Source organism: Haliaeetus leucocephalus, unplaced genomic scaffold, assembly GCF_000737465.1.
Source record: "Haliaeetus leucocephalus isolate CR32 unplaced genomic scaffold, Haliaeetus_leucocephalus-4.0 Scaffold773, whole genome shotgun sequence".
In the NCBI taxonomy this organism is placed as follows: Eukaryota; Metazoa; Chordata; class Aves; order Accipitriformes; family Accipitridae; genus Haliaeetus; species Haliaeetus leucocephalus.
Genome location: NW_010973209.1, coordinates 1,943,266 through 1,959,523, shown reverse-complemented (window position 1 = coordinate 1,959,523; position 16,258 = coordinate 1,943,266). Strand labels below are relative to the sequence as shown.

Below are 16,258 nucleotides of genomic sequence, written 5' to 3'. Positions count from 1 at the left end.
ACATCATCAGAGGAAAAGGAGGAATGTGAGGTGATCCGGTCTGCTCTCTGCACTCAGCTTAGAGGGAGCAAAACATGGTTTATCTAAATGGTCACACACAACCAAACAAGAGGATTTTTTTTTATCAAGGGGTATCGTTGGCCGGGGGCGGGTACCAGTTCTTAGAATTGTTTTAGTACTGTACTGCCAACTTCCCTCCCTGTTAAGGTGACATCAGGCCAAAATAACCTTGCTTAATATGCCTAAACAAGGGTTGAACGCCAAACTCCAAGCAATGATGAGGGAGGCCCATCTGAGCAACAGTCACATCAGGTGAATTAAATCATAGTTTTGTTTTAGTGCTGCATTTACTTTAGATCCTGTTTCCAAAACCCACTTGAGCTACATTTGCTTGAACATTCGTGCACTGAACAAAGCTCTGGAATGGTTTTTTGTATACATTTCTGTTACAAACAGTTGTTTGGTCTCTTTTGTGTTGCATTTCTAATTTCTCAGAGGGCTCTTCCTCTCTCAGAATCGTATCAATAAATGAAGGCATTATCAACATATATATATATATATATATGGAAGATTTGGAACACAAAAGCAATGCAGTATAGCAGGATTGAATTCTATTGCTCAAGAAGTCTTGAAAATTGGTTAAATAGTCCCTTTAGTGAACGTAACATTTCTGCTTTACAGTGTTAGTACTGGATGTGTTTTGAAAACTCTGGCTGTATTTAACATAGATTCTTTCAATTTTCTAGGTATGCCACATATTTGCCCTTTATTGAGTTGTCCATTTAATAGATAATCTGGGCACAGGAGAAGTTGATCTGGAACACATTGCTTCTGGGTTTTCTAAATGATTTTCCCAAGACAATTCTAGTATCTTATCACCTAGGAAGCAATGTCTCTCAGAGATTTGGGAAAGAAAATTTTTTTGTTTTTTCCCCCCCCCCCCCCCCCCGCTTCTTGTTGAACACTTATTTGCATTAAATTGCCCTTTTTTCTTTGCCTAGGCTCAATAGATGAGGGGGTTACGGAGGGATTACCCACACTCCAAAGTACCTCTGGCACTAACGCTCACGCAGATGATGATGATCGGTATGTACCAATGTAGTGTGCAAACTGTTCTGCAGCAAGTGCTGTGCTGTAATTAACCTACCCAGCCTTAATCCCAGAATGTTTAGTTGTTCATACATCTAATTCTCTGTGTTGATCAAAGTACAATCAGTGCCTGAAGGTTCAGATGCTTTAGAAGAATGTAGGTGATGAAAGTCAGAATTTGCTTACTTGTTGCTTTTCATTTCCTGTCTATTTTCAGGGAACACTGGTGAAGAAAGATATTGATGTTTTTGCTGTTTCTTCATCGCTGCTCTTTATTAATAAATTAAAAAAAAAAATTACTGTGAAACAGGTGTGGTAGTTGCATGCATGCTAAAGCTGACGTAAAGCCACAAAAGCAACAAAATGAAAACAAGTACCTAGTCTTCGCTTCACCAGACATTGCTATTGCCATAAACCACAGAACAGGCAGAGCAGCCTTAAATCTTTTCTCCCAAACTTTCTGCAGGTAGCTTCTTACCAAGATGCTGTGTGTCACTTACTGTAAATATTTAGCAGTCTTTTGCTGTGCTGAGATGAGTGATTTATTAAGGGAATCCCTTATAAGGGAAGGCTGGGAGAGAAGGCCAAACTAAAATGGGTCTGTTTCATCGAAGATGTATCATAGTTCTGTCAGAGCAAAGTGATGTACCTGCAAGTGGCATACAAGGGTACACACAACTGGTTTGACTCTTATTTCTTTGCTTTTGTGGTATGTGTCAAGTATGGCGTATAGCTAGCTATTCCCTTTCTGAGCAAAATTTTTTAAGTATTGACAAGGCAGCTTTTCCATAGTATTTTGTCAGACAAGTGGGTCTGAGGAAGAAGTGTGAACCTTTGGGAGTTGTTCCAGAAACTGTCAAGTGAAACTCCCTATAGAGATAGCTATCAAGAGCTGCATCTTCATAGCTCAAAATCTTTCCTGCCATTTCCATCTAAAACCTGTCCCATTGTAGGATTAAACCTGAAGGGAAAATAACTGCCTAGATAAGATTTTTTTATATGACATAGAAGATTTTAGCTAACTGCTAACAAACCTCAGTATAAAAATAATACCCAGCACTTAGGGTTTGAACTGATAGTAGGAGCACATGTTGCATTAGAACTAATCCGGGTTTGTAAAGCTATAATTCTAAAGTCAAGTGGCATATATATTTTCAGCAGTGGATTATTTCAGAAATTTCCTATTAAATTGCAAAGCTTCAGCACAAACTGCGTAGAAGATTCAAAATATATAAAATCCTTTGAACACACTGAAAATTCCCACTAAAAGATCTCTTCCATGCAGAGAAGGGAAGAATATTTGCCTTAGTTTATGCCCAAGTTTGAAAATTATTAGTCTCAGAGTAACAGAAGCATCAGCAAAATGAACCAGAATTTGCACATTGTTTATATAACAATAAAGGAACCAAAAGTTGCGGGAATTTATGAGAATTTTAGACTCCAGAACTAAAATTTTCTATCAAGTGATTTATTTTATAAATTCAAATGAAAGTGCCAAGACTGTACTTATTCCATGAATCAGTTAAATGTGTAAAATGGTGCTCTAAGAAGTTTTCTTTCACATGACTGTGTGTATATGCCTGTCAGGATGGGACAGTGCATTCTGATATGCTGTGACAGCCCTTCAAACACTGGACCTTTAAATTCCCATTTCAAGCACAGGATGGGCACATCAGCAAATAAATATGACCTGTCATTCAGTGTGCAGCAATTTGGGCACACAGTTGTGGGTGCATAAGAATTCTGAGTAAAATAAAACATGTATCTCTAGCTGAATCAAATGAAAACATGATCAATAAATCATATGGATGGAGAAAATTTCCCTCACTTTCTCGTTTTTTTTGTTGTTTGGGGTTTTTTTAATGCACTGTTAGTTTAAGTCCAGGTTGTACATTGCTTTATTTGTAGAGATTCTCAAAATGTCCAAATCAGTTGTGAGTGGACAATACAAATTTATATTGACAAGTGTATTTTTTGGTAAGTATATATTATATAGAATCATAGAATTGTAGAATGGTTCGGGTTGGAAGGGACCTTAAAGATCATGTAGTCCAACCCTCCTGCCATGGGCAGGGACACCTTCCACTAGACCAGGTTGCTCAAAGCCTCATCCAACCTGGCCTTGAACACTTCCAGGGATGAGGCATCCACAGCCTCTCTGGGCAACCTGTCCCAGTGCCTCACCACCCTCACAGTAAAGAATTTCTTCCTTACGTCTAATCTAAATCTACACTCTTTCAGTTTAAAACCATTATTTCTATTCATAGAACATAAAATGTAAAAATGTTCCTATTCATAAAACAAAGCAAAAGACTGGTCCATCTAAAGGTCTTTCAATATTACATCCTTACCACTGTGGAAACAATCATAAATATTTCAAAATTTAAGATGTCTTATCTCTTGAGTTTCTGTGTTAAATAATTAACATCATTGATTAGTCCTCCTCCATAATCAGTGTTTCATGAACAGCAGGTCACATGTAGTTGTTGTCAGCTTAATAGACACACAGGAAACTGTTAAGTATTAAAACTACTGTTTCACAGTGAAGTCTGATATATTCTTTCTCTGATATTCTGCATTTGAATTGTAATACACTTTTCTAACATGGATCTGTAATTCAGCCTTGGCTGGTTTAACAGTTAGTCTCTGTCAGTTCGTGGCTGCATTTAAAAAGGAGTTGCAAAAGCTCAATTATAAAAGATCTCTCTGATCCAATATAATAAGAACCTCCACTTTTCTAAAATAATTGTTATTGACAAGTAGAGAATATTTCTAGGCTCACTGAGCATTTTGGCGTTCACATTTGTTAGAGGTTAGTTCTACATAGTTAAATATGTATATAATCTTTTGGTGAAAAGAAGAAAAAAATTGCGAGTAGAATGTTTTAGCATTACAGTGAAAACATTTTAAACCTATCTCTTTATCTAGCTGTTACAGAAATTCTCTGAGATGTTAGACAAATCTCAACTGTTAAACGCCACATTTATCACAAACTGCAAGTCATGAAAATTTGAGTATATATGGGGAAAAAGCAGCAGTGGAGAGAAAATATGATTGTGTTTCAAATGTAATTTCTTCATTGGGCTAAGGTCCGCAGTTATGTCACCAATAGGCATTTCAGCCTGCTTGCAGTGTAAGGATGGAAAAAGACATGCCGGTCACTGGTAGCTGGAGAGCCTCGTGATTCCTGTTTTATCTGCTTGAACCAGCCTTTCTCATCATGAAGCTTTTATGTAGGAAAAAACCAAACTTTATTTTAAATTTCTTCTAGGGAGATTGTCCCCATAGCACTTTTCCTTTCTGTTTCAGTTGCAGAGAAGCTGGCACCAGTACAGGCTTTGAGGATGAGCTAGCCTGAGAAAGCTGGAAACAAAAGGAGAGTTGTGGCTCCTAATTTCTGCCCTAGTTCGAGTGTCTCCCTAGAAAGCTCTAGGAGCACAATGCACTTGTGCCTCTTCACAATCCCCTAATGCAGGAATGAGGGAGGAGGGACCTAAGAAACATGTTACCAGAAGATGAAGTTCTCTATAAAGCAAGTTAAACGTTGTCACAAAAAACCATGTAATTCTTATTTGAGCACACCACATGTGTATATTTATATGTACATCTAAGAGCAGGAGTTCTTGCTGCCCAGCCAGTCATCCCTTTATCACCCCTGCATTGCAGCTGTCACTTCTGATGGCACATAGCTGTGAAAATTTTAATTGTGACTTCTCCAGTCAGCTGAGTGTAAGGAAACCTTTTCTGAAGGGATTTGCCCCTTAGCCAGACTGCATGACGTTTGTCAAATACCAGATGAGGGGCAAGTGGTCCATCCTGGGCCCAAATCAGTTTGGCTATTTGATTATTAGGCTATTATGGCAGCTGGACTTCTATGCCTTATGCTTTTTTTGCAATGTTGTTGGTGGGTTTTGGTTTTGGGTTTTTTGGTTGGGTTTTTTTGATAGCAGACCTGTCCATTAGTCTGCGTTGATGGAGTTTTCATTGGTAAAGTGGAAAGCATATAGTCATACCAACTCCAGAGACAAAACTGGTGTTTCCACGTCTGAGTAGAGTAAAATCTGTTCTTTATCTAGTGATCTACTCACAAAGAGGAACAGGAGTGCCAGCGTTTGTCAGAAATGTGATTAGACGAATCAGAACCTATGTTTAAAAATACCCTCATTTACTGCAAGTGCATTTGGTGACCCATCCAGAAATCCTTATGGGTTTTACAGACTGATTGATACTAAACTCCTGCAGGAAAGACTTTTATCTTGTGTATATCGAGAGATACCTGGTGCTGTCTCTCTCCAGATAAATCTTGCAACTGGAACTTTTGCCACCAATACCCATCATTGTACTCAGAATTCAGATACACATGGTTGTACTGACATCCATTTCCAGAGTGGATAAAGACAGTTAAGGTATTGAATTTAAAGAGATGGTCCTTGTCCTGCTGTGCTGATCTGCTCTGTGGATTTTTGTATGATGTGTAGGAAGATGTATTTGTGCAAAGTACACATTTCATTCCTGTGAACGTTAGAAGCCCACTAATTCAGCCTAACCTTGAAACCAACAGTCTGGGCTCGAAATGGAAGCAGAACAGCAAAAGGATTTGTTCAGTTAGGGAGACTTTCTGCTCCTGTGTGCAACAGGAGACATCATTGTACTTTTTTCTCAATACGTTTCAGACATTACAGTTTAGTAAAACTAAAATTGCATTGTTCTGGCCATGGAGTATTCAGGGTCAGAGCAGTTCCCTGCTGCCAGTGACATCTGATCTTCCATCAGGCTGTGAGCAAGCTGAAATGTCTATTTCAACAAAAAAACATAGATCTTAATGCTCAGGAAAGGGAAACCCCAGGTAAGTACAAACTCCTATTGTTACTATGTTTGTACCAGCAGATCTGTTTTCGTTTCACTGTGCCCTTTAGCAAAGCAAGTTCCTTGCCAGAGGACTGGGATTATAACACTGTAGTTCCCTTAAACGGTTTGCAGCTAGAGGCTATGTAGGAGCAATTAGTCAGTTTTAAATAAATTACTTTGAAAGTTAAATTGTTCCTTTATTATAGTCTGTGTGCTGTTTTTTAAATACAGTGCTTGAGCTAGTCTCATAGAGCCGATTGAATCAGACAAGGAGCAAGTATTGATTAATTAGATTAATATTTTAAACTTAGAAATATGTAATTGTAGATACTAATGTTTGTTCATTGAACTTGGATTGAAATGAAAATTAATCGGCTTTAATTTCGTTTGTAAATATCACTGAAGCTGCAAAATACTCCTTTGCTTTCCAATTTGCTCGGTTCTTTAATTTCTTCCTCGGGGACTGTTTGCTGATTGTAAATCATCGATATGCTTGAGAAAATGCCCATGCCTGGAAAATAAAGTTCAGTTTGCAGCTGGTGCTTAGACCTGTTGCTCAAAGAAACAAGTCAGAGGTTATTCTCTGGTTTTGTTCAGATGTGCAAAGTCAGTGACTATAAGACTTCAGATGCAGATCAGACGCATTGCTATAGAGGCAGAGATTTCCAGCATAAATACAGATTTCAACAGACATGTGAAACGCCAGTCTTTTTCTTCTTCTCATACAAATGTGTTCAAGGTTCAGATTTCCATGGACAAGGCTTCTTACTTTTTTCCTCTAGCTTGCTTGTAAATCAGTGAATTTTTTCTTTGTAGTTTGGAGAACGTTCAGTATCCCTACCAACTCTACATTGCTCCTTCTACCAGCAGCACAGAGAGACCCAGCCCAAATGGTCCAGACAGACCTTTTCAGTGTCCAACCTGCGGGGTCCGGTTCACTCGCATTCAGAACTTAAAACAACACATGCTTATCCACTCAGGTAAGAAACATTACTGTTTCCAAGAATTACTCATTTATAGACTCACAGAGGTTTGCTCACTGTGCAGCAAATACAATAATGCAATTCTTTTTTAATCACCTGCCAAGTGCTTGAGGATTTATTTCAGAAAGATTGGGTAGAGGTATGTCTCATTGAATGCTTGTTTTGATACATCAAATCTGACTGATATCTCTACTCATGGATGATTAGCATTTGTGTGGACCGAAAAAAAATCTGATTGCCTGAAACTCATCAGAATAAGTCATTTTCATGATAAAGATTTGAGATGAAATAAAGTATACTTGGCTTTTTTATTATACTAAAGAAGTGATGTAGATTGAAATTCTTCCTCTTACATGTTGTAATTGTCTGCTGTGTTTTAGAGGAGACTTGCAGCCATAAGAAAATATTAACTGTCTTAAGTTCTTGCATTGAAGAATGTTATATGCCTTTGGATCTCAGAATTTTTGGAGGCATTGCAGGACAACTGAATTGGTTTGACAATCAATTTAGCTGCTACAGATAGTACGGGTAGCAAAAGGTTTGTGTGAATGTCTCCTCTGAGTCTTGATCCCCAAATTGTTGCATTCGTTTTGATTTCTAACCTAAGTATGAACTCCTAATGTCTTTGCTGTCGGTGTTTTTCAAGACTCATCAGCATTATCTGGCAATAGCATTGACATTTTAGTGAATCAAGGGAATATTAAAGGGTTATTGCACTTGAGCACTAAGCCTCATAATTTAGCATCTCCTGGTTTGAGCTTGACTCTTACCTGCACACAGATGCTGTACCATTTTTGGGCAGAGCAACCACAATTGTCAAGGTGTCATTTTTTCACTGTCAGCAATTATTTGTCAAATCCCTTCAAGCAAAATGACCATACTATGTCTAGGGCAGCAGTAATAGTATGTGTTTAATACTTAAAAAAGCAAACTTTGTGGGCATATCGGGTGCGAAATTATCCCAAGCCGGTTGCTAAAGTCTTAATTGGCAGCAGACAGACAAGCTCTTCAGCAAAGCATCTCTGGCTGACCTGTCAACTGGCAACCCCTGGGCAAAGTTGGGCGAAATTTGAATAGCTGTTTCAGAGTAATTAGCATGCAAAAGAAACTCAAAACTTGTAAATGTTGGAAGTGTTTTCACATAAGCAAAATGGCTGAAGAGATTTTCCTCAAACTGTCGGAGGAAATAGGTGCCCTTGGACAGTACGAACGCATGAGAAGTTTTAGCTCCACAAGACAATATTCTAGTATATTAACTTGTTTTCAGATGCTTAACGAGGAGTTTCAGTGTAACCTTAACTACAGCTTTCTCTGTATAAAAGCCCCAATTAAAAGTTCAGCTCCTGCTTTGAACATAAGGAAAGCAGAGGGAAAGACTGGTGGAATTAACAGCCTGGACTGATGCACATTCAGCCTTTTGAAAAAAAACTTTTTTATTCCTTGACAGCCCTATTATGAATAGAGCTCCATATTCCAGATTCTTGGCCTCATGTTTGGATTTCCGCACTTTCTGAAGTTCAGACTTTTTATTGAATCTTAACTTTTTGGTGATTCGGTCTCCTATGTTGCAATAGTTCTGTTTGGGTGTGATTACATACTCCGAGCCACTGCAACATGTTGCAGAGCTCATATGTTTTAGGGTTTTATTAGTGCCTGTAATAAATGAAAAATTAACTAGTAATAGAATTTCTAAATTAATACAAGAAAAAAATGAGAGGAATGAACCTAAACTGTCTTAGAGAGCTGTCTGTCATGCAAAGTTGCTGAAGATTCTTGTGTAGAAAGGTTCCCACGCAATATAAAGGCTGCTACTTCACCCTTTTATCACCATTCCTGCTGCATTACAGGGGCATCCTTGTGCACACAGTCCCCCTGCCAGAACACTTCTCTGAGGCCAAAGGCAGCCAGAAAAAGACATTGCAATTAAGGTTAGTCTGATAATTGCATTGTTGGGAACCAGTCTGGCACAAGAATCTCCTGAGATCAAAGGAGTTCAAAGATGGTTTGAGATGACTGCTGCGTCGGATACTTTTTGGCTGTAGCTCAGGATCTTAACCATTGTATAGTTCATGGAGGCTTATGTTCATTTTAAACTGTGGGGAAGAAGATGTGTAAGCGTTGTGGACAGGTTACATTGTTATGAAATTTATTGGCAGTTGGTTCTGAGGAAGTGTAGCTCTGTTCTAATTGTTTCTGCCATTTTACAGTTAACCAGAGAATTTCTTCCTAAAACAGAGCTTCGCTGTGACTGGCCACAGCTGCTGTCCTTTTGCTGTTAGAAATCAGGAAGGATTTTGGCAGTGACCTCTCATTACAAAAGGTGAACGTTTTTTTTGCTCTCTCTTCCGCAGGCATTAAACCATTTCAGTGTGACCGCTGTGGGAAAAAGTTCACCCGAGCTTACTCGCTAAAGATGCATCGCCTGAAGCACGAAGGTAAACGCTGTTTCCGGTGCCAGATATGTAGTGCCACTTTCACTTCCTTCGGGGAATATAAACACCACATGCGGGTTTCCCGGCATATTATCCGCAAGCCTCGGATTTACGAGTGCAAAACATGTGGCGCCATGTTCACCAACTCTGGAAATTTAATCGTTCACCTGAGGAGCTTGAACCATGAAGCGTCAGAGCTAGCAAACTACTTCCAGAGCAGGTGAGGTGCACAGCAAAAACCTAACAGGGAAACTTGCTTTTTTTTTTTTTTTTTTCCTCCTTTTTGCTTTTTTTTTTTTTTTTCCTAAATCATCTTTTCCTGCTTTCAGGGCAGCCTGCTGTGCCTCTCATCAGGTTGCCAGCTAATTCCAGTCAAATTCATTCTTGCGCCACTCTCTGTTATATCTGATCTGTCTTACAGCATATAAGCTATATAGGAGAGTACTGAAGAATCGAGTGATATGCAGAAGCTGCTGCTGGGCTACTCTAATTTCTCTTTTCAGTAGTATCTATGGACAGGCTAATGGTGTTAAGCCATAGCATTCTGTAGAGCATATTATCTGTGGAGTTCTGTAAATGATTTGCTATTCAAAATCTCATACATAGCCTGTTCGCTTACATAGGGAATAGACTTATTACTTCATTTTAAGTACTTGCTTGATGGTGGATATTGTGGAAAGATTGCATGATTCCATACCTTCTCTTTTTTCATTTTCTAGGTAACATGTTACTAAATGAGTAGACTAATAGGGTTTGAAATAGTAAGGGCTAGCTGGGCATTTCTTGTTTATCAGGGCACAGAAGACTTGGCGTATCTCACAAATGCACTTCACTAAAGACTATTTAAAGGGTTCTGAGGCATCAGACTAGCACTGTATTCTCATGTTGAAATAAATGTTTGTAACTGTTGGAATTTGAGATAGAAAAATACGAAAGTGGATGAGGAAAATTGGAGAAAGATAGATCTCTCAGCTCTTAAATCTATAGAAAGAGAGTGCAGCTTGGTGTGTGTAAGTCATCTGACTTCAGCAATGCAAAAGAAATGTGTTGTAAATATTACAGCATCTACAATACCATCCCTCGTGATATCTAGACATTATGCTTTTTCCCCTACCAAACATTTCAGTATTTTGTTCTATTTGGTTATCTCAGAAGTGATGTAGGATGAAAAAATTGCAAAACAAACCAGGAAAGCCAGTGACTGTTTTTCCAACAAAATATTGTTTATAATACAAGTACTTCATATCTGTGGGTTTACGCAGTTCTTGTTCTTAGCACTTGTGCCAAAACTAGAGCGAAAACTCTAAGGGATGATGCCATGATTGTGGTAAGCACTTTATTGTTGTTGTCAAATTCAAGTCAGATTAAAGTATGTGATTTTAGTTGTCTATAGGCCTTCCTTTAGTTTGAATTTGCAAACACTAGCATAGTTGATTGTGAATTTGGATTTGAAGCAGTGAATGCTGCTGTCATTTAAGAGGAGGACTGCGTTTAAATGATTATTACAAGGAGGAACCAAAGCATGCAAACGTGCATATATGTAAGATAGAGACATATATATATATATATACTTGCCTCAAGTACAAACTTACGTGTCTGGTGCTGAAAATTTGCAAAGAAATTTTATTTTCGTTATGTGCTCATGCTCTGAAAATACTACTGGAGAGTTTGGTAGATTTTCTTTGGGTATGCTCAGCCATCAGTTGGTAAGAGTAAGTTACAGAACTGTTGTCCGGAGAGAACTGAGGGAAAGAAATGCAATTCCATTCTTTTCACAGTAGTGTGACACATGTCAACATCACAAAACACCGCTGTAGTTGGCAGCCTCCGTATGCTTTCAGCAGAACCCTTGCTTTCTGGCCTCATGCTTCTGTTTACAGCCTGTCCACTCTGAGAGGAGTGCTGCTGCTGTTTCTTGGGTGGACCTTACCTCAGTGGTGGAAAAGGCCCACATCTTTGCCAGTGCTGAACTCGTTTTTGTTTCTGTTTTTAAAGGTTGAGTGCTCCCTTTTTTCAATGAGGTTTTCAGTGCCATATGATGTTCCAGACATTAACTTTCATTCTCATCAAGGTGATACAATCTAAATAATAAGAAGTTGCTGTGTAGGAAATATGGATGCAAAACAAAGCGAAATAGATGCCTTTGAATAAATTCTCTGTGTATTTAAATGAGAACCAGGTTATAGTGCTTAGTGAAGTATGTCGCCGTGATGATCTTAGAGCACTGTGAAATGAATATCGTTGTTCTCTGTGCAATGCAGTGTGTAGCTTGTGTGATGTATCTGATACAAAGTAGATGATATCGCTAATGTTTGTGTGAGAAATGACATTTCTCTTCTGTCCTTTGCCCCTCTTCTAGTGACTTCCTAGTACCGGACTACTTAAACCAGGAACAAGAAGAGACCCTCGGGCAGTATGAGCTAGGGGAGCATGGCTTTGAAAGCAACTCTTCTGTCCAAATGCCTGTCATTTCACAGGTGTCGTCAACTCAGAATTGTGAAAGCACTTTCCCCTTGGGGTCTCTGGGTGGGTTGGCAGAGAAGGAAGAAGATGTGCCAGAGCAGCCAAAGACTAACGCCACTGCTGAGGCAGCCGCAGGTGACCCTCCGAAACCGGAGCTGTCATCTATTACTATTGAATAATTCATGGTTTGGTTTCATTTTTGTTCTTTGGAAAGTGCCTGTGTTTGGTCCTGTACATTTTAATTTAATTTTTTTAAACAAAAGTGGGGAGATTTTCCCTTTTTACTTTGTAAGCTACGCTTTAAACAGAAAACTGCAACAGACGTTACATTATTTTTCATGACTGAATGATCACTTCTGTGAAAATATTTAAGACTGAATGCACAAAAAGATCTTGTCAGAACATCATGGAAGCTGTGATACACTTCTAAAGAAGAACAACTGATTCAGATCACTTTAACTATTTCTTCTTCCACAGTTAGAGCAGCTCATTAAGTTTCTCTTGCTTCTGCAGACCCTCTGGTTAAGGGAAAGAAATCAGAGGAATCCTTTTTAAAATGGCAAACAAAAGGATGCATTGGAAATCATTATTGAACAGTTTTGACTAGTTTTGAGTGGATGCTTTAATCTTCTGCATAAAAAAATGACACTTCCTATCTCTGTGCCTGCTGTTTTTCAAAGCGCTTACTGTAACCCTTTTCTTGGAAATGGTAAGCATTTTTGAAACTAACAGTCACACGCTTTTTAAAAACACATTGTCCCTTTTCATCTCAGATGAATCAGTTTTGACAAACCAAGTGATGTCATGCCAGGTATTCCTACTTCTTATATTCCAGTACTTTTAGAAACTGCTTGATCAAATAGCCTGTCCAGATTTGCCCATCTAAGGTTAGGCGTGGAAATACTACGGTCAGGAAAAGCTTAATGTTGCATAATGAATTGAGGATGACAGAAAAGTATATATCCGTGCAAGCCTGACAAATATCTCATGACTGTATCTTTCTGTAGAAGGGGAACCACGTATGAAAAGAAGGTTTTCCCAAACTGAAATTCTTAAATCATGACCAGATTGTTTGCAGTTCTGGTCACTTCCCCCTATCATATATACTGTATTTTTACTAATGTCCAAAAGCTAGCTAGAGGGAGTTTACAGATGGGAAAAAAATGAGCTCTTTTGTGCATTATTGCACATTTTTTTGTTTATACATATGCATGTATAGTTTCTAAGATTTTTATTAGTCTGTTTTGGACAAAACAAGCAATTTATTCTCTGTAGAGGCCAACTTTCTAACCCAACAGGGGGTTGTTTACAAAAAGCCTATATAGCAATGATGAATTGTTCCTGTTTCAAAACATTTTAAATCCTTGCCAACTCAGTTTATTAAAGGCCATTACTCCAGCTACATACACAGCTCAAGTAAGCAATAAATTGAAAGATTTGCAATTTCATTTTTCCATATTTAGAAAAAGCTGCAAATTTAAGGTGTGGGATTTTCAGAGCAGTGAGTCTTGTTATGCCGAGGCTTTTTGGGCTATAGTACTGCTTTGAAACCTAAATTAGGAAATATATTAGGAGGTTTGTGATTTTTCTTATTGCTTCTGAAGTTAACTCAGTGTTTGATGCCAGATGCCTGTCACCTACAGATGACATGCTGAGCGAGTAGGTATTACTTGATCTTAGTATTCCAAAGGCATGATATACTCCCTTAGTTTTGAATCTTGATTTTTTTTAAATTGTTGTTCTCTGTCCAGATTTGTTTTATGCAAACATGAGGAGGAAATGAAACCAATGGAGAAAGGTTGCTCTTGAAGAAACAGAAGACACAAAAGTCGTATTATATTGCAAGATCAATTTGTATTCAGTTAGCTTAGGCAGCTCTCATACTCTCTAGGTCTGAGTTGTTTCTACTAATAGCCAACTTTTGTAAGGAAAAAAGTTTATTGCCCTTTGGAAAGAGCTTAAAGGGTTTCAGTGACTTTTAACAGTTTTTCTCTGCTGTGTTTTAGGTAAAAAACACACATTTTAGTTAAATAGAGTGAAAACAGTTGGGATTTAAGTCCTTTCCAAGTTACTAGAATGAAGTTTCTCCACCAGATCCAAAGGGTGTTTTAGAAACATGCTGCAAAGAAGTTCTCTGCTACAATTGAGTCTTGTATGTCTACCTTTGTAAGTCTTCTTAAAAGGGCTTGAAGGACAAATTCTTTTTTTGGGATGCTGTGCTGTGAATTAGTCCAGTGTCTGTTGATGGGCTGAATTTAAAGACCAGTTCTCTTCCACTTCTGATTTCTATAACTGAGAAGGCAGTGAGACAAGACAATGCCTTTTGCTGAGTTTTATCCTGAATTATAGCGCTATGACACTGAACTCAAATACAGAATGTTCTTTTTTTTCTGATAAGTGTTACTCCACTTTGCAGGTATATGAGAATCCTTTGTGATTCATGTAGTAAAAGGTACTTCACACAGAAACACATTTCCAGACTGTACAGATGTAATAATCACAGGTGATGGACATAATCTTCTGTTAGAATCTGATAATTTTCACCCATTGGATATTTTGCTAAACAGTTTATTGGTGAGGTGATGTGCAAATACAGAATAGACATATCTGGATATTGGATTTTCAAGACTTAAAATTTTATGTCAGAAGGCAAACTGCTTTCTGAATACCAAAGAGAAGGGGGGGGGGGGAAGTTAAAAAGACTTTGTAGCTCTAATCTGTTCTTCCTTGAAAAGGAATGAGTATCATTAACTGTTAACACCTTGGTACAAGGCAAGTCATGGGTTTCATTGTTCATTGCACTGTGTTACACATTATCTTTTCAATGCTGTAATCTCTGTGTAACATCTTAATTTAGTTCTCACTTTTCAATCTGATTCAACTGCAGGAACAATAGAGTTCTTAGAGGATTTTATTTGTTTGTTTGTTTGTTTTAGGGTTGGATTTACTTGTTAATTTTCCTGTTTATAATTGTTTCTTGTTAATATCTCTTTTCTCCATAGAAGTGAACACAGATTAAATACAAATATCGTTTTATTTCTCCTCCCTAACTTGTTGGAAGTGTTCAGTTCTTTGAAATGCTGGTGGTCTTCACAGGAGAGGTGTAAAAACATAGGACTTCTTAAAACAATCTCTGTTGCTAATATGCTTAGATTCCAAATTGAGTGAGATAGATACCTAACTAAGCTAGACAAAACTTGCCTTAAGCTACACTTGGGATTAAACCTAAAGCATAAATTTCTTTCAATACATTATCAGAGGGGGTTTTGAACTCTGGACTGCATTTTCTTTTTTTCTCTTTTTTTTTCTACCGCCCCCCTCCCCCCCAAAAAAAAAACCAACCACAACAAAAACCAAACCCATTATTTGGTATGCATTTATATTTCTGCTTGACAAGGATCACAGAATAGTTGAGATTGGAAGGGACTCTGGAGGTGATCCCCGTACTCAAAGCGGAGTCAGTGAGAACTGGTTGCTCAGTCCAGTTGGGTTTTGAATATCTGCAAAGATGGAGAGTCCCAAACTTCTCTGGGAAACCTGTTCCAGTGTTTGACCACCCTCACCATAGAGAAGGTTTTAGTATGTTTAGATGGGTTTTCTTGTATTTCAGTTTGTGCCCACTGAGAAAGGTCTGGCTCTGTCTTCTTTGCCCCCTACTATCCAGTAGTTTTACCCATGGATAAGAGCCCACTGAGCCTTCTCCAGATGAAACAGTCCAATCACTCTCAGCCTGTATGGCAGATGCTCTAGTCCCCTCATCATCTTTGTGGCCCAATTTCTTCCAAGTAATTACACATACGACCCATTGCAGCAGTTTCTTTGTCGATGAGTAGTCTCCAAATTCATTCACAGAGTGATTTATGTCTTGCTTTTGCATATCCTTCTCCCATGTGGCACCAATCTTTGCACTCAGTGGAAAATCCTTTCCTCACCCATTTATTTTGCAAGCAGAGTGCCTTCACTACCACAGAACTAGCAAGGTTCTGCCGTATGCCAGGGACCCAGATTCTCAGAGTCTGTGCAGGGTCTTTACTCCTTGCATATTGTGTAAGCAGTACGTCTGATGGGAACAATGGGAAAGGAAGGGATAGGGTTTTTTCCTGATTTAACGTGGTTTTTTGGGAGAGGGGAAAAAATTCAGAAGCTTTCTATTTCCCCACAGAGTGGAAGAAAAAGAAGTGATGTTTTAGCCGTGCGGGAGATTTGGCCAAGTTGTAAGGGTTTGTTTTGTTTTTTTGATGCAGACACGTAGCACAACTCCCCTGGACATCCATGGGGATGCCTACACATTTAGCAAATTAAGCTCCCCGTCAGAACTGCTTGACACTGTTCTTACACAACATTAAAAAAAGATGTGTGTTCCTGATGATTTGTCTGTCTTACTACAGTTTGAGTTTAGTTGTCAGGCTCGCAGATACTATGGTCAAGTCTCTCATACTGAGA

General features: G+C 38.5%; 1 protein-coding gene across 4 annotated transcripts in view; it reads left to right on the top strand.

The window, feature by feature from the left end:
• Positions 1-15,139, top strand: part of ZBTB44 (zinc finger and BTB domain containing 44) — a 39,791-nt gene extending 24,652 nt beyond the window's left edge. For 2 of the 4 annotated variants that reach the window (XM_010581404.1, XM_010581405.1), the window contains 4 exons: positions 1,002-1,086; positions 6,754-6,917; positions 9,272-9,572; positions 11,712-15,139. In XM_010581404.1, the coding sequence (XP_010579706.1) occupies positions 1,002-1,086; positions 6,754-6,917; positions 9,272-9,572; positions 11,712-11,994 (833 nt within the window). In that variant the 3' untranslated portion in view covers positions 11,995-15,139. The remainder of the gene's footprint in view (positions 1-1,001; positions 1,087-6,753; positions 6,918-9,271; positions 9,573-11,711) is intronic. The other 2 variants (XM_010581406.1, XM_010581407.1) reach the window with 2 other exon arrangements.
• The last annotated feature ends 1,119 nt before the right edge of the window (positions 15,140-16,258 follow it).